The sequence below is a fragment of the Zonotrichia leucophrys genome, chromosome 5, assembly GCF_028769735.1.
Source record: "Zonotrichia leucophrys gambelii isolate GWCS_2022_RI chromosome 5, RI_Zleu_2.0, whole genome shotgun sequence".
NCBI lineage: Eukaryota > Metazoa > Chordata > Aves > Passeriformes > Passerellidae > Zonotrichia > Zonotrichia leucophrys.
Genome location: NC_088175.1, coordinates 12,641,915 through 12,661,592, shown reverse-complemented (window position 1 = coordinate 12,661,592; position 19,678 = coordinate 12,641,915). Strand labels below are relative to the sequence as shown.

Here is a 19,678-nt window from a genome sequence, read left to right as displayed (position 1 = left end):
AAGAATAAAGTCATTTTTAACATACTTACAAGACCTATCAAGAATTACATTTAATTCCTAAATTAAGAAAGGAACAAGTAAGTTGTTTCAAACTAGGTACAAACAACTTATACTTTTTTTTCAAATAAATCACTGCTAGAAACACCATGTTGTCCAGAACCCAGTCATCTTCAACTACACAAAGTTTCTGTTCTAGCTATCAAAATCATACATCAAAGTGAACTACTGCTTTCCAGATACTGAAAAGTATGGGTGAGATTACTGAATACTTTATTTAGTCACTTGTATTCATGCAATAAGTACCAGCCAAAGTCTGACTTCAAATTCACTTCAGAATTCATGTGTAGAATTAGCATGCTAGCATCAAAGCTTTCTATTTATTTAGTGCAAATTTATTTCTACAGATATTAATAAAAATAGCAAATCATAAAGCAACAACCATAAAAGTCTTTAATCAGATTATTAAATTATAAACACCAGTCTATAAAATCAAACAGTCTGCTTGTATATTTTAAAGAATGCTAGTTTGCATACCCATGAACAAAATGCAGTCTTATACTGTTCCCTGGGGCTCGCTCACGTCTCTTAGAAGCTGCACTTTTTCTTTTTTCTTTGCATTGCTCTTTAAGTTGAGGTAGATCTTCTTTGTAAACCTTTAAGAAAAAGCATACATAACTGAAAAAACCCTCCAATACCTATAGCTGGTGACTATATAGTGCAACTTGGTTGTAAATTGCATTCTAGGATTACATGTAATAATTTTTCTCTCTGTTACTATTAATATCTTAGTTGTAATTATTAATTAATCATTCTATTTTAATAACCTTGTTCTTTTGAATGCATGAGGTAACAAAACTTCTAAAGGTTTTGGTCAGTTCCTGTGCCATCTCCTCAGTGCTGAGATTTCAACAGTCTTCATAAATGACCAAGTTAAACGCTAGGAAGCTTCCATCTGCCATTAAAACTAAATCTTTACCTGTCGACGATAGGTGATCTGTGTCTCTTGCTCAATTTCAGAGTCCAGCTCTGGAACATCAGACTGATCTGAATCTGATTCATCACTATTAGAATCAACCAGACTCTCTGCCACCAAGAAAACAGAAAGAAAAAACTAAGTAACCTAAATTACAAGCCACAAAGTTTAAGCTAACAGCCTAAAGTTTCTGATTTGATAATCAACGCTTATTAGTTACAACATAAAATGCTAATAATTGACCAGAACAATTCTGCTGCTACACAGGAAATAAGCCATAAATACAGTAATTTTGGGTGCTGGAGTGAGTAAGTTTTCATTAACTAAAATAATTTCATGAGCTTTAATGTAGGAGTAAAGGAAAAAGAAGACAATTAAATAATCAGTATAAAGCAGAAACTAAGACTTGCACAAAATTAACAAAGGGTGCAAAGAGAAACTTATGTTAAAGTGAGCTACTGATGCAAGCAGAAATTCTTCAAATAGGTTAGGGAGAGGGAAAAATTATAGATAGGAAGACGAAAAATTTATTGTGACTGCAGAGAAAAAGGGTAGACACAAAGTTCGACATGTAGGAAGAGCCTATTATTGTTTCCTAGAGCATTTTTCACTGAGAAGTTCGGAGCTGCATCTGTATTTATTTACCTGTATGCTAAATATACACTGATACATATTCATCTGATCTGAGCAATTAAATGGTGAAACAGCCTATTTAATTCTAACTATATTCTCATTTCCCCAAAGGATTCTCTAAAGTCCTTTAGGAATTTCCAAGGGAAGCACTCAGTTAACTGTTTTGATTTTAGGAACCTCATGAGAATAACTGTTTAATTAGTCACTAGTGGAAACATGATCTTCATTTTTTCCCAAACACTAAACATCTACATTCTGCTTTTAAAAAAGAAACAGCTATAATACTTACACTATCATCTAAATACTTCAAAATTTTAAACAATTAGTATAAAACCATATTTTTCCAGTGACACCTGAGCATGCAGTTGTTGTCAATTTAGTAAAGGGTGATATATACAGAATTCAGAAATTCCTATCTATGTTTGAACTTTTAAACTTTTTCTTTGCAAAAGAGTCACAGCAGTGAAGGTTTTTCATACCCTTGCTAGCCTGAACACAGGTGTGATGCTTTGACCGTTTGCCAAATGCCAGTGCACAGATTTTTTTAAACCCTCACCAAAGATCAATTAATGCCAAACCAGGACCACAGGGTACTGGCAACTATTAGAAAACTCTATCAGGTTCTTCAGGCGCCTGCAAAATTTAAATAACAACAACTGTTGTGGTTGTGAAGACTGGCAATTTTGAATACTTATTTCAATACTGTCACCAAAGAATTTTACTTCTCTTTTAGCCTTTTCTTGTGTTTTTTTCAGTTAGTTCCTTACCTTGAGGTGCTATATGAAGATTGTCCTTCAGCTTGCGGTCGGGGACAAACTTCCACTGAAAGACAGAGTGGTCAGCTCCCCCGATGGAGACAACCCACTGGTGATCGTGCGACCATCTGACGTTCGTCACGTGAGCAGAATGACCAAGATATTTTTTAAACTTTGCTCCTAGAACAAGAACAAAAATATCTCTCAATATTTGTGAAATAAATGTTTCAGAAGAACACCTCAGAAAATCATATTAAAGAACACCTAGAAAAAGCAGTGTTTCATAAAGATATTCTAATTCCTACTGGTATTTTAATCAATAGAAACATCTTTTTGCAGTTTTCACAATTTTTAATGTGTATATAAGATACATTTGTTAATTTAGGTTCCAAAATATAACAACTTAATCAAGTCAAGCACAAGAACAGAAGACATATGACAATGCTGAATGAGGTGTACCAGAGATTTAAAAAATTTCACTGTAATAATTTTATTTTACTTTTCACAAAGCAAAATTATTAATTCTACTTTGAAAAAATAGTTATTTAAATCATGTATACTTAAGTCTATGAAAACACCCCCATATACATGCTTGTAGCACGAGTTCCCAATGTACAATAGCAGTGCTAAGCACTTCTGACAATTCATCTCCTCCCACATTTAGCAGTAGAACTGGTAGTAGTAGTACAGCTACATCCAGTCAACGTTTTCATGGCTATAAAACCACAACACAGACATTGCATGAGTTACTGAAATTAAGTTCCTAACAGCACTCCATTATAAGTAATCTTTTTAGATCAAAAAGGCTTCATTGTTTCAGAGCTGTTTGAAGAACTTCATTCTACCCACCATTCAATTTTTATGCTGGCGACAACTGCATGGATAGGTCCTAGGATAGGTCTTCAACCTTTATGTATTTAAATGAATGTTTTGGGTGTTTTCTTTAAAGACTGGTATTTCCCACATTTTGTTGAACTCTTTTTGAAAAAAAGTGATACTGAAAACCATTTCATTTTCCAGTCTTCTAGTACACTCTTCTTGAATAGTCACAATTTTAAAATATGCATATAATTGAATTTAAAAGGCACTACCTTTTCTTAGACATGGGTACCGAAAGAGCTTTACTATTCCATAATCATCAGCTGTAACCATAACTTGACCAATAAAATTCGCATCCACAGAATTTATATCATTTATATCTGAATATTTGGGCCAGATTCCATTAACTTCAAGGCCAGAAACACAGGTCCATGATGCCCACTGAATGCCTTTCAATTCCTCCTTGTTTGTTACTTCTTTTCCACCTAAGCGAAAAATAAAGAGCCATTTCTCAATATTAGCTCACGCAATTTTAAAGAATGCAACATTTTTAAAAATTCTCTAAAAATTGAAACCAAGTACAACAGGATTAAAAACTGACTTCTGAAATGGCCCTGATCTAGTATTGCCTATTATGACCAACAGTATCAGTAAGAAGACTTCTCAAGACTATTTAACAAAAGATCACGGTTTGGTATTTTACAGTTTTTATTATTTCTTGGTATCTGCTTGAGGCTGTGTTATTTTTTAAATGTTTATCAAAAATACATGCAATCATTCTAAGATAAATTTCATAAAAACTTCTGTTGCTGAATGATTGTAGAAACTTGGATTATTTAGAGCAAGAACTGAAAAACTCACATCTGGCCACTGCAAATTACTAAAACCACCTATTTTGTGCTTAGACCCTTGTTACATTATTTTACACCACAGCTCTATCTGTAGTGAGATTGATCCAAGGTAAGAGCTGAGGAACTGAGTCAGACCAAAGGTCCATCAAATAGTGACTGTGTGTTCTGGAAAGGCCAGAAGCCAAGGGCTGGAGCAATGCAGGAACAGGGCAAGCAAAGGTGAAAGCTTTGGTGAGTCATACTGAACACACACCTGCAGAAGGTGAGCAGGACACAATCCACTTCTCAGCCTTTCACTCACTAATCCATGTAAACTATGATTAATAATACTGTTTATATCCATATCTAAGTCCTGCAGGTCTTGTGCCAGACAATTCTAAGTTCCTGAATTCATTGTGGAATTCCAAGTGTTACACAATTTGATCATTACTTTAAAGTACATGGGAGATTCCTCTAACTCCACTGCCTTTGATAATTTTTTTTTCATAAACAAGGTTTCACAATGCCACATTCTAACATATGAAGAAACTCCAGGTTGAAGGTTATCTTAAAACTTCAAATTGCTCCTCCTGTGTCTGTTTGTTGCTCTCTAATTAAATTCTCACAATCTTTTCTTACACATCTTCTGCTGCATTCAATGCACAGAATCAAAGTTGGGCAGAGAATGAATGAAATGTTTCAGCAGAGAATCCTAAAAAGCTCCAAGAATCTGTGAATAATGTACTGTGCAAAGCATAAATCTTTATAAATCTGTATAAGAATGAAGGGACAATATAAAAAGTGGTGATAATACACAGTTACTACAAATAAAAATACTACAAAGATGAGTGGGAAGAATACAGAATATTATGTAAAGAGTGTATACAATAGATAGAAGTCAAACGTTGTGATGAATACTGCCACTGGCGTATTCTAAAAAGGACTACTTCAATTTCAAGCTTTAAGATAGCACTATGCGCATGTCTTCTACAGAGGGAACTACCTTAATAGAAATTATTTCAAGACTATGGGACACTTCAGTCAAGTTTTCAAGAAAACTGTCTTGAAAACACTTGCAATAATAGGGTTATCACAAAGTTCCTCACTGTAAAAGCTCTTTTAAGTTGAATTCCTCAGTTTGCTGCATAGTTTTAGACAACCAAATGCCTCTTCTGAGCTACAACATACCTATTATTCCACACCACATTTTTTTCCACATTTTTTTATTAAAAACCATTCAGTGCAATAAAATCATAATTTATTTAATATCCAAGCTCTATAAGAACAAAGCTATTAAGCTACTGCAAAATTTAATTTAAATGCTGCATTTTGATTCTTCTAAAAAAGTGGAAGCAAAAGTTTATTTTTGAGAAACCAAATAAATTATAAGGCAGCATCTCTAGTATAAAAATATGCATTGGAAAGAAGACTAAACATATAAGGATAAAAGTATTTCAGGAACTTTGCCAGAAAAATGCTGTACTTACTCAAATGTGGCAAATAATCTTATGAACTTACAAAACCCTTCATCTATACCCCCATGCTTCGAGCCATGCTTTGAATTTGTTGGGTTTTTTTTTAACAAAACCACTATATGTTATTTCTGTTTTAAGTAACAAATAACATGATGGCAACCCAGAACCTTACCAGGCATTCTGTAAAAAAGTCTTCTTCCATTGCCATCATTGGTCTGTAAGTATTTACTGTCTGAAGACCAATCCATATGTGTGATGAAGCTTAAGGATCCAATACACTCCCCAACTTTCTTATATCGCTGAACAACACCATATATATCCACAGAGCTGTCATTGGAGCCAACAGCTAGGAAATTCCCATCTGGAGAATATTTGAGTTCATGAATAGCTTCTTTCCTGTCTTTGATATGAACAACTTCAGTCATATCTCTGTAGTATGAAAGAAAGCATGTCATAAGTAGAGAAGAGCCTCATCACACTGTCAACTTCCCAGTCTAAAAAACGAACAGGATTGTGGAATTATATATTAAATCTAACTATCCTGTGTGCAAACACAACACTGCTGTTTTTAGAGTTGGTTAGGGCTTCATGGATGAAAAAAAAGAAGGAAACAGTGACACAAGAAGGTGCTTCACTGGGTTGAAGGACAGTGAACAAAAGGAAGTTTGAGCTGGGTTCACAAGAAAATTTCATCAAGTGAATTATGAGATCTTTATTCACCCATGGAAGGAAACTTCACTGACATGAGACACAAATCTCATTTTCCCTTTAAAATTGTGGGATCACAGCAGCACAAGGCAGGACTTGTTTTGTATGCATGATGTGCTGACAGCAGAATTCCAACACATAGAAACAATTTACAAAGTAATGAAAATTTATTTCTTAGTAATTCAAGGATAATTTATAAATAGAAAACCTAAAGTAAAACATTTCCTAGAACATTGCCATTCCCTGCAAATCGACCGGTATACTTTTTCAAATGGGTTGTTACAGAACAACATGAACATACGTAGCACACATTTAAAAAAATCAAAGCACCCTCCACAGTTTAAAACAAAGTGACCACATGCATGGCCACAAGAGATCAAAACATTGATAACATATCTATATTTAAGTTCTGTAGCATACCTGACTCTGAGCACAGTGAAAGAGCCATCCTTCATGCCAAGGGCAAGATGGATTCCATCGGTGCTGACAGCGGCACAGCGAATGGGCTCCTCCATGTTGCACCGGGCAATCAGAGCGTGGTCTATTAAACTCCAGATTCTAAAACAAAGCCATTATTTCTCATGTAAAATGGGTGTGCAGCTTTGTCACAGAGAAGATGAAGCCCTCCATTTCTGCACAATGCTGGACATGGCAGTGTCCCTATTTTAAAATAAGTTTCCACAAGGAAAATCTAAAACATAAGTGTGAATTATGCATACAGCAAGAAATATTCTTATATTTTAATAGGCAGAAATATCTCTAATGAGAAAATGTGGGGAAAATTTAATTTTGATTTTCTGAATATAAAAAATTATAGCATATGACAATACATGCTTTTAGACCACTCCTGCAAAAATTCCATTATTTTGCTAATAATTTTTGCCAGAAATATTAAATAACAATTAGAGACTTTGATCAGTATAAACAACTTTTCCTATTATGAATTCATTATTGATAACTCCTTATAACTAATAATATTCAAATATGTGAGTTTTTATAACAAGGTAGATTACATCTATTATTTACAATCATATCTGGAATTTGAGAGTAATAATAATATTAATAATCAAATTACTGGTTTGCTTAACTGTGTTGCACTCAAGATATTCAGCAAAAATGCCAACACATTTAACTTATAAGAAACAAAAGGCAGTTTTGAGCAAAAAAAAAAAAAAAAACAGAGATGAAAACATGTAAGAGGGAGTAATTTGGGCTTTTTGAGCATTTATATTCTGTTTACAATGCATAGACTGGGTTTGATGAAATTCACACGTTAGTTAATTTGCAGCATTTGGAAAAGTAAATATGGTAAGAGTAAAATGTGTAAGTTTTTATCCCATATTTGTTTCATTGCAAGCTGTGCATGTTTAACATAACTCCTGAAAAGGAAAGACTCCAAGGATACTTGTCTCTGAGTGCTCAGTGTTAGCCCAAACAAAATGTTTTCAAATTTCATATATGGGGGTTTTGGGAAATACATACTCCCACTGTATTTTATTACTGAAGAACACTAATTTTCTGGGTACCTTAACTGTAGGAGTGCATCAATGCCACATTTTACTAACTTTAAAATGCATACATTTCAATTAGGCTACCTACAAAATGAGTTGATTGCCTAAAACTGTATGCAGTTTAACAAAGAAACAAAATTTAACCTGACTGATCGATCATCGCTTCCAGTCATGGCCAGGGGTTTTGTAGGGTGGACGGCCAAAGCCCAGAGCTCCCCTTCACAGTGCCCCTGCATTAGCAGGAAAGGCTTGTTACGCTCATGCACCACTATTTCAAAAATTTCACTATCTTGTGTCCCAACGAGTATATGGTCTCCTCTCCAGCAAACACTTCTCACAGAGAGACCTGTAGAAGAGATTGTTACTGAGAGATACATCCTCAGAACTTGTTAAACAAAGGTAAAGTAGCAAAAGAAAAAGCATAAAAGCAAGAAAATGTCAAGAAGTATCCATATCTCTTCTCTTATTCTTGGATTTACTTCTTTTACTCTTTTTATCTATTTCATAGATATTGGCATACTTGCCCTTGGAACATGAACTTTTCACCAATGCTTGGAGGATATATATATGCTATACCAAGAGGTAAGACAGTGGAGTAGCACAAAATGCAATTAAGAAAATGAGCAAGAGGACAGGTCATAGAGACAATCCTCAGAAGCATATACAAAAAAAAAAGCGGGGGGGGAAGGGAAAATAGTCAGAAAACTCATTTTATTCAATATAAGATTTTTTTTAAAACTGCTTGCTCTGCCATGGGCATTTGACAAGCCAAAAGTTTATGGTAAGCATCTGTTATATCAGAAGTAAATGAAGCAACTGGAGGTGAGAACAAGTCAGAAAGAATGAAATTGAATGAAACAGCTTTCAGCTACATGCATTAGAACTGAGAAGCAGCAGCTGAGTAAATTTAAATTTAAAACAGAGCCACTCTACTGCAGGGCATATTTAAAGTGAAATGTATTCCATCTTGTTGCAATACTTCACAATCTTGGTGGGAATGCCATGTCAATTATACCACACAAAGACTTCACTTGTAATCAGTTATGTATTGACCCTAAGTATCTCATTGCTATCAGACATTCTAACACATTTTCAAATTCTTGGCAAGATATTAGAACACAACAAAAGTGACTGGGGGTGAAGAAAACCAAATGCCAACAAAAGCAATATTGTAAGTGACACTATTGCTTCAGTACATGTTTGTATTCTTATACTAAACCATTACAGCAACTGTATCTGAAACACTCTATGTAAAGTTTTAGCATGACATGAACTTCAACTGAAATCATATTTCCAAGTAAGCAGTGTTCTAAGTTTCACAAAACTGTAGATAACATCCAAATAGTTTTAATGAATATTTGGATAACTAGCAAATGAAATTGTTGTACTCCATTGTTTTACACTGTAGATCTCACTGCCTCAAGTTCTCTTAAAGCATTACTGTTCCTTGTTAAAAACTGCTGTGCTCTAGAAACAATATGCATAAAATAATTATATCTGTGTCTACATCATCATCATATGTACTGTTTGTAAAAGTAACTGTGACCTTCATACTAGTGGGCATGATCTATTCTATTTCTAGCAAATAGTTCATGGTACTGTACATAAAACAACACTTTGGGTTTTAAAGTCTTTTCTTGTTCAAAACACTGATAAATTTCCTGTCTTGTTGGTATAATGACAGCAACAAACTCCTCCTTACCTTTATACCCCTGGTCTGTTTCCCTGAGATCAATCACAGTAATTGGTTTAAAATTTAAGTCCCACAAGCGGACACAGCCATCCCTGCCACCAGTGGCAAACCCCTCTTCACATGCATTCATGCTGAAAATTCCTGCCTAAGGAGAGAAGAAAGTTACTTTTAACAACATACACAGATTGGAGAAAACCAGTATGCAACTAATACAAGCTTCAAATATGAGAAAGTCAGAAATGGAAACTTAACTCACAACAAGCAGAATTAACCACAAGCGATAAACAGAAAGTGAATTGCTGCAGGAATGTTTTCCTTCTGATGATCTTCATCATGGGGATGCTGCTTCTCATCCCTAGGAAGAGCTTGGTTTCCTATCCTCTTGCCTTAGGACCTGGTCCAGCTCTGATAAATGTCAGCATGAACATTTCCCATGATCTCTATTAGGCTTGCTTTAGGGCCTTTGTTGCTAGTACCCAGCTGCTATACAACAATGCAAAAAACATCTGGGATTTTTTTATTTTTTAAACCAAGAATGATTGATTTAAAATTTAAATTTAGAAACAAAACTTAAGAAAAGCAATGATCATGCTACACCATTGAAAACTTAATATAAATTCTTATTTTAAAGACAAACATCATGAAACCAAACCTAACCCATTTTCTTCAACTCACTTGACACATGTTTTCTTCAGGACAACAAAGAGGCAAAGATGATACATGTAGTATTAAAATAAAGATACTATAGCCACATAGCCACTATATGGGTTTTTTTTAATTACCTACACAACTCACTAGCCTTATGTTCAGAAATAACTCACATTTCAATAAGCAAAGCTACTGAAAGGGTAACTTTAGCTGATAAGCCTATGAGAAGTTTAAAAAAATGCTTTATATTTATTTTAAGTATGTAATATTCAGCTACAACAAAAGTAAATAAAACAGCATTAGAAACAATGGAAGAGAAAATGTGTCTCAATTCCTGTCCAAAAGAAAGAAGACCAGCTAATAATATACACGTATGTTCTAAAATATTGGTCTGAAATTTCAGTTTTGTAAAGAAGTAAAGTTCCAATAGTTCTTTAGAGAGGGTCTAGATTTTATAGTAATGAAGCCCATTAACTGCAAAGATCAAAGCAGTCTGCAAAGGAGAGATTGGTTTTTGGGGGAAAAAAGAACTGTACACTCACAGAACAAATTAGGATACAATGTGACTTGTAAGAATTCTGGGGTATTCCTGACTGTTATCTCCTACCAAGATGCTTTTTCTTCTTAAATTACAACTAAGAAAAATACCATAACAGACAGACTGGTCATAATGAAATTTGGATTGTGTTTGCTTCTCTAGCATCAGGTTACAAGGATAAAATTTTTCATGTTACCAAAAAAGAAATCTCTCCGCTTTCACCAAAAAAGAAGCCTACTAGACTGTTAAATGACAATGAAAACTGAAAGACTTGGGTGACAGAACTTCAAATTTTTTGGCATGTCATGTCCATTCTCAAGAAAGAGACTTTTATGACAAGCTACAAGTTCAGGAGCAGTACTTGTATAAACAGAAATGTAGTGGAATTTTTAAATCATAAGCAGATTAGAAGTCTAACTCTCATTATCTCTAACATCTTGAAAAATCTTCTGTTTCTTTAGGAACCTAGAGGTTTTAGAATATACAGCACAAACTGTATTTGTTTCTCTGCACGTGTGTCTGTTTTACAGCATTAACCTTTACTATTGAGAGCAGAAGTCTTGTCAGGAACAGCTGAGGGAGCTGGGGGTGTTTAGCCTGGAGAAAAGGAGGCTCAGGGGACACCTCATCACCCCCTATAGCAGCCTGATAGGAGGCTGCAGCCAGGTGAGGGTTCGTCTCTACTTCCAGGTAACAAGTGACAGGATGAGAGAAATGGCTTCAAGTTGCACCAGAGAAGGTTCAGATTGGATACCAGTAAACATTTCTTCACTAAAAAGGTTGCCAGGTATTGGAACAGGCTGCCCAGGGAAGTCCTAGAGGGATAATCCCTGGAAGTGTCAAAAACAGGCGGAATGTGGCACTTGTGGGTAGGGTTTAGTGGTGAACACAGCAATGCCAGGTTAACAATTGGACTCTAATCTTGGAGGCCTTTTCCAGCCTTAGTGATTCTGTGACTATAGGTGCCATGGAATAAATAAAAGCCTAGAGGAATTTCAGCTCATTTTGTACCTTAGGCAGAATTCTGTCCAAGTTTAAATCTTTTAAAGCTCTTTTTGGAATGCAATCTTGATAATAGAATTATTTTCTTTTCTCTAATTAACTCTTTCCAAAATCCATTATTTAATTAGTCAGTATTAAAAAAACAATCAGACATTTGGCAATGTGGGAGCTGGCGGAATGGTCTGAAGATAAGATCAAGTGGATCCAGCATTAATCTGTTTTCCATTCCACAGAATATCCTTATCTTGAAAAGGACATAGTGGTTGTCAAGGAGATTTGGCAGATGTGCTAGCTCAATCTCTTGAAATGCAATAGGACACTCTCATTGCAGTCTTTGTGCCACTGGAATAAGAGAACAAGATGAAAACTATAAAAATGCCCGTCATTAATGGGGACTGTAAGCATCTAATGGAAAAAGCTGAGCTTTGCTACATTTTATATAAATGTTTGGCTCACACTTAAAGAGGAAAAGACAGATTTTTTACTGGGGTAGCTGGCCAGTAAACCCTCCACTAAATCCTTCCTTTTAAAAACTGACCAGATTGTTAATGCAAATCAACTTTGGAGTCTTCATGCTTCTTTAATCCTTCAGGGTGAAATTGTAATCAACATAATTTGATTATTGATGTTTAAAAACCCTCTAGCAGTAATGAAAGGCAAACAATTGCACTGACTTTGTTAGATGCAATTGAATGTAAGCCACAAAGACTGTGCTTCTGAATGAAAATAAAAGGTGTAAATCAAAGACTTCCATCTTGAAACTTATGAAGCTCAACATACAGGCTGCATTCTTCCTTTACAAATTCTTCATTATACTTCCTAATGAATGTGAAAATTCTGAAAATAATATCTCAAATCTAGCAACATTTTCTCAGAATGCTATTTCCTGTTTTTCCAACATAACCAGCTGGTATCACATCTGTGTTCCCTCAAATTTAAGAAAAAAATAGTTGAATGAGAGCAAATAAAAAAATAAATGCCCAGATCTACCAGAAATTAGAGTGGAAAGTTGGAGAAGTACAAGAAGAATTTGACAAAAATGATTCCTCCTGCAAGAATACTTAGCCACTATTGAATCCAAGAAGTTTCCAGTACTGAAGCAGCTTATGGGTTTTTACTGCTGCTGAACCTATCTTGCAAAAATCAAGTGTCAGTTTATCTAAATGCAATTGTTTGTATAAAATCCACCACTCTGACTATGCAATTCCTAAACCACATGATGACTGCGGCTAGCTGTCATTAGGACCAAGCCTGGAAGATCATATGAAAACTTAGGAGCAACTGACTACTAGTGAGCAACATGGAGAACAGAGACACTACACCAACACAAAAACAACTCCAAGTGCCTCCTTTTTACTCCCAGAAACACTGCAGGACACAGAAATGTAAAGCAACACCCATGCTGGGGCACTCACCACGAGGCATTGTCTCTCCCAGCACATACTGCACAGTAGGGAAATGGATTGCAAACATTTAAGGTAGGTGTCAGTGAGTTTACAGAGGAGAGACACTGCTGTGAAATGTGATCTTCCTGTCCAACAAATCATCCAGAAAAGAGCTCAAAAATGTGCATATTACTATAAAAAAATTTAAACAGTTGTCCCTATAGCTCCCATTGGCTAAAAATCTTCCTTTGAAACCAATGACTGGTCTAAGCAGCAAAAGAAAATACTGCATGACTTAATGGTCATGGTGTTGGTACATGATACCAGTTTAAAACCATTCATTTAAGTTCATTATATCGTTTCCATCTATATTTAATTAGTATCCAGCGCAATGACATAGGCGTGCAATGGTTTTAACAGAGTGCCTGTTATTTAACCTCAAGCTTGTTATTTAACCTCAGTTTCTGACATCAATCCACACAACTTTAATGTGTACCTCTGAAAGACTATCTCAAAATTAATTATTCATCTCCTGAGAAAGCGTCTTATGTACATTTACTATGCAAGGCAAAAGCATAGCACACAAGAATCTTTAAAACATACAGGGTTTTAACGAAGCATACAATTTTAACATCCAAGTAAATATATATATATATATATATATATCTTGTATATATCTTAATAGCCATGGACTACCTTGAATTTAGAACATATAAGGTGGTAAGTGGAAGTTTCTATAATCTGTTCTTTGCACTGGTACACAAATGAGACAACTATCAATATTCTTTTTATTAGTCAAGGTATTTATTAACATTCCAGAGCCAGATCCATCTCCTACAAATAATCTCATGGAGTATTACCATTGCCAGTGAATTTACACATGCTTTCATGTTATGGTTTCCTTTCTCTTCTTTTAAAATTTTCATTACTAAGATTATTATTCAGGAGGCAAATCTAGAATTGAAGTTTCCCATTGTTATCCATTGTTCCCTGCACATGAACTATGTGCCTTTACTCCTAAACCCTGCTCATTTCCCTCTTTTCCTACTTTTATTCCTATTTATATTTTAAGTGAAGTCCCTAATCCTCTTCCAACTCTTGCGTGCTTTCAACTTTTTGTTTCTACTCAAATTCAGATGGAAATTTGCAGGAAACTACTTTCCTCTCTGTTGGTATTGCTATGACAGAAAACAGATAATCTGTCTGAATTAAGAATTCTTATTTTGCTTGTTAGTGTTAAAGTTGCTATCTGTTTCCTTGGTTGCTCATACTGGGAGACCATGCCTTATTTTTCACATTGAATTATTTTTAAAATGAAAAATGTTTTTTCAACTAAGGCAACCACAACAAAGAGAACCAACCTTTGAAAAGAATGGGTTTTCTGCATTAATGCAGACAATGTCTTAATAATAACAACTAATAAATCTGGGGCTGGACTATTTCTCCACATCACTAACATGCTTTAGAAACTGTTTTCCAGTATCTCAGATATCTGCTGGTTATGCTGCAAGAAAAGAATGGTATTATGCAAATAATGAGACATCTCCTTCAGTAAGATTACAGTTTATGTCACATCTGTTGAGGAGTCATGATGCAGGATGATGAACAGGTATGCAGGAATGACAATTCCAACACTAGCACACTGAAGAGAAATTTCTATAAATTCCCTACTACAATGCACACTGTTCCTTCAACAAAAGACGTACACCATAAATCTTGTAGCCTGCACTTGCATTACCTTTGGGCAAGAAGGACACAATTTATAAAATTAAGTATACTAATTTATTAAATTAAGTAGCCACAAAATAGCATAATAATATTTTAGTACAGCTGAAGAGATATTGTCATTCCAAGTTTCCATATGTTGGGCATTGTCTGTCAATATTATCCTTTAAAGTAATTTTAATTGAAAAACAAGGTTTCATTTTGTTGGAAAGAAGTTTCCATATTTTATTGGGGTTTTTCTTCCCCTGAAATCGGTGAGATTTGTAGTGACTCTAATCTCTTGTAAAAATGAATTTCAAAGACGAACTAGTGTTCATACTTAATTTCAGTACTGCAAAGTACAATTCCATTGAGCCTAGATGACATAGCCAAAAATAGAAGGCTAGATGAGACCTACTCCAAGGTCATCTGAGCTCTGACCATTGATGTTACTGAAGATAAGGATGTTACTGCACTTCAAATTTGATCTTATGGTCAACTCAGAACTGACACAGCACATAAGGGAATGGAGCAACAAGCTCTCATCATCTTCTGTTTATCAGTTGTCATTTCATACTTAAACAGCTGAAAAGCACTGCATTATTCTGAGAAATAAACTGTTGCAAATCTAAATAGTCCAAGTAACAAGTATGTTAATATGCAGGACAGCTGTCTCCTACAGCACCAACAGGATGGGAGAATATTTTGGCATCAGTTTTCAACAGGAGACTAAGTACACTTTTCCCTCTGGGAATTGAGATCAGCATAAGCAATGGCCAATCATGACAGGAAAACACAGAAAAGAACACTATTGAATACTTATTATGAAGACTGAAACCAGATCTGAAGTTATAGAGCAAGAATAACTCCATACTTCCTGATTCATAATTTGGTCCCTCTTGAATACATTTTATATTTCTACAGATGCATACAGGACAGTATAATTGTCTGGGTTTATCTGTAATTTTTTTTAATTTATATATATATACACTTTTATGTATATAAAGAAATCTTAAATGCAAAATGTAATCTGGGATACATTTCACACACAGATATTCTTCAAAATTTATCTTTGTTCATAACAAGAGATAGTGTCATTATACAAGTGACAGAATAAGCACTCCAATCACTTTTGAATTATTAGTTCACTCTACAAGCTGCAATCATCCTGAATGTGTATTTCTAAATCTTTGGTAAACCAAGAGTCTGCTTACCACAACTGACTGCAACCTCTCCCACACACATAACATTCATCAGTTCATCCCCTCCACTCTACCTAATTAAATCAAGAGTGACTCTTGCACTTCAGTTACAAACACCAGGCCACCCAGTCCAACAAGCCAGTTAAAACAAACATATTCTAACAAGCAAGAATCATTAACTGTTATTAATTTTTATCTAGAATTTTGAAGCTGCAATATCAGAACTCATATGCTTTTTTTTTCACACCGTGTTAAATTGCTAAGATTGAAACTTCAAATATTATCAAGAAGGTGCAATGCTTTTCAAAACAAAAACTAACATTCAAGCAGCAAATCATATAGCTTCATTAAGTGACCTTAGCAGTTCCATGCTCCATAGGTTAAACCAAACAGAACCTGGTTGGCTTTGTTTTTAAGTGATACTTGCACAATTAGAAGTCAAATACTGCCTATTACCAAATGAGAGGTAATGAGGATTTTCACAGTTTAGTATATACAAATAAGATTGCAAACCAAAAAGTGGGGTTTTTTGCTGCCTATTTTAATCACAAACCCAAATGCTTTAAAATAACACAGAAAATGTAATTAAAACCTACATAGCAAAATTATAATCACTTTATATTCATATTAAACATTTCAATTAAAAGAAATTAATTACCAAGCACTTTGGAAAATTTTTGTTAAACTTTCACTGACATGTCTTCACTTTCCAAATCTGTATACTGTTCTCAAAAAATATTCCAATATGACATCCTGAGTATCACTGAAACCATTTAGGAACACAGCCAAGGTGACCTTGCTTTGCTCTTTCTGGCTTTCCAGAAATCTATTTAACATTCAGCATTAATTTAGAAAGGGGCACTTACAGCATGGGCTCCCTGTATTGTCCTGACGAGGTTGATTCCCTTCCACACATAAATATCTCCATTCAGGGCACCCGAATACGTCACCTCGTCCCTTGCACAGGCCAGGCACAGGATGGTCTGGAGATCACCGGTCTTGCCAAAGACACCACGTTTTGGTGTCAAGGAATTGCCACACAAGCTCCAGAACTGCAACATGAAGTCATTTAGAAATGGCTATTTTGCTAGTACCTTGTAATTTAATATGCAGATCTGAAAGAGAAGTACCTTGCCTGCAAAAGAAATCACCCCCTTTTCCATGTCTCAGTTCTCCAGTTTAACAGGGTTTTATGCTATTAACCAACTTTATCTTTCCATAAGATCATCATAACAGAGTAGTTGGGAAGGAATTTTGGGATAACTATTAAATTAAACTAAAATTCTTTCAAATAATAATTTGTGAGTCAGTTGTATTTTCAGTTATTTTTGAAAAGTATTTCATAATAGAATTATCATATCTTTCTTTGATGTAAGACTTTTATGCTGAAAATGATGCATTTGTACTTTATGTTACTTTATACATTTAAAGATGCCACCTAAGCATGCAGAATTCTTATGACACTCTATTTGCTCTGTTTGAAGGCAGCTGTTTTTTTTGCAGATGTATTTCCCATCAGAACCATGGATCACACCAAGAAGACATCTGAGGCAGAGATTTTTAAGAACTTTCTAATAAACCATTTGTGTGTAATTGCAGCAATCACACAAGTGTGAATTCCCTCCTAGGTCACCCAAGATGTACCAATGAATCCTGAACTAAAGACAAAGTCTCTTGTCAGAGCACAATACTTGCCAACTAAGTCTCCAGATAAACACTGTGGTTTCTGAGATCTCTGCAAACAAGAAGCACTTGCTTTCAAACCCTCCTGTCCAAACATGTAAATGTGCACTAGAAAGTGAAGCTGCTGAAGTAATCCAATGTAAAACATGAAAGCATCACCGCTGACAGGTTATTGTCTCAGCATACAGAGGTTCCTGCATATGTGTTTAGGGAACTGTATTTCACAGCAAGGCGCTCTGTTACCAATAATCAATTCAAAATTCTGAGCAGACTTCAATAATTATGGGACAATGTAACAAGTTAGCATGAATAGATTTCTGTACAGTATTTTTGCAATACTGTAATTCAGAAATAAGCAGAAATTACCATTACTGATTAGAGTAACTAGTACTGATTAGACAAATCCCAGTATCATAACTAGTTGTGCTGGTTTGGGCTGGGATAATTAATTTTCTTCACAGTGGCTGGTATGGAGCTGTCTCTTGGATTTGGCTGCACACAGTGTTGATAATACAGAGATGGTTTTGCTATTGCTGAGCAAGGCTTGCACAGCCAGGGGCCCTTCTGCTGACCTACTGCTACACTGGTGAGGAAGCTGAGGGCGCATGGGAGGTTGGGAAGAGACACAGTTGGGACAGGTGACTCAAACTGACCAAAGGGATATTCCAGATCAAATGGCATCATGCTCAGAACAAAGTGAGGGGAAGAACTGGGGGAGTATTTGAGGGGATGGAGCTTGTCTTCTTCCCAAGTCACCCTTACGTGTGCTCTTGTGGAGGTGGCTGAACACCTGCCTGTCCCTGGGAAGCAGTGAATTAATTCCTTGGTGGGCTTTGCTTGCATGTGCAGGTTTTGCTTTCTCTATTAAATTGTCTTTACCTCAACCCATGAGTTTTCCAGCTTTTACCCTTCAATTCTCTCCCTAGTCCTGCTAGTGGTGGAGTGAGTGAGCAGCTGGTTGGGGCTTAGCTGCTGGCTGGGGTGAAAACTCCTATGTAGGCTTTAATTTATATTTTTTTAACTAAAGTACAGATTTCAAGACATAGGCCATGTTGTTGCTTGAGAAGCAACTACACAGTCACTGCATAAATCAAACGCCTAGCTCCAATGGGAAAGTGGGTGATGTATCTAAGAAAATTCCTCAATATCAATTCACATGGAATTATCTATATAACTTGATTAAGTACTATTACAAGTTGCATAAAATATAATCTGAGAAAATATACAGTGTTAAAAACATGAAAGTAATTCTTGATACCTGAAAGAACAGGAAGGTGTGGTTTAAAAAAAATGCACATCAAGAACAATCTCTTGCCTGATCTAAATGACTAAACACCTTTAGAATTCTGAGTTTCCATACTGGTTTCCCAGAGGAAACAGCAGTTATTTTTAAAATAATGTTTCTATTTAGAAAGGCTTTGTAGAGCTTTAAAAGTTGCTCAAATATTTGCTTATCTAAATAGATACATTTTGATATCATAAAGACATCTTAAATATACTAAATCACCAATATTAACTTACTATTGGCATAAAGGTCCTCTTAGAGAAGTAGAAAAAAAAGATCATTATTAAACAAGTTATTGGAATTCTCTAACTGACACGCTAAACGCTTGCATGCCAAATCAGACTTATGCAATGTAGCCAACAGATTTAACACTTATTCCAGTAGGCCACTAATACATATTACTCTGCAAGTTCATTGTATAAAAAGCATCACATTTCCCCCACCATGGGAACCTCCATACAACAGCAATACAGAACTTTCAAGGTGCCATCTACTGCTGTGATGTGGTAACACAGAAAACTGTGCATGGGAGAAGACAGTGACTTTTGACTGATGTGAAACACAGTTCCTAATCATTGATAATCCTGCTGCAAAGTTAAACCTGAAAACAAAAGTTCTTTCTACACAGAATTTGCTACATGGATCAAACAGACCATGCTTGAAAAATACATGAATTGTCCAAATTATGAATCCTGTAAAAGGTACAGAATGCTCCAAATGACAAAGGTACGAATACAAGCAGGGCAAAGAATTAAAAGAAAGAAAAATGCTGCTTCTTTTCCTTTTTCTGTCCCTCCATATCCTCTCTAAATGGTAAGAAATGGTTTTCCAATT

General features: G+C 35.3%; 1 protein-coding gene across 6 annotated transcripts in view; it reads right to left on the bottom strand.

Annotated features, from left to right (window-relative positions):
- Positions 1-19,678, bottom strand: part of EML5 (EMAP like 5) — a 97,901-nt gene that overhangs the window by 54,593 nt on the left and 23,630 nt on the right. For all 6 annotated transcript variants that reach the window (XM_064713438.1, XM_064713439.1, XM_064713440.1 and 3 more), the window contains exons 5-13: positions 16,743-16,928; positions 9,407-9,542; positions 7,849-8,050; positions 6,614-6,751; positions 5,658-5,914; positions 3,453-3,665; positions 2,374-2,541; positions 977-1,083; positions 535-653 (exon numbers count right to left, since the gene is read on the bottom strand). In XM_064713438.1, coding sequence (XP_064569508.1) covers positions 535-653; positions 977-1,083; positions 2,374-2,541; positions 3,453-3,665; positions 5,658-5,914; positions 6,614-6,751; positions 7,849-8,050; positions 9,407-9,542; positions 16,743-16,928 — 1,526 coding nt within the window. The remainder of the gene's footprint in view (positions 1-534; positions 654-976; positions 1,084-2,373; positions 2,542-3,452; positions 3,666-5,657; positions 5,915-6,613; positions 6,752-7,848; positions 8,051-9,406; positions 9,543-16,742; positions 16,929-19,678) is intronic.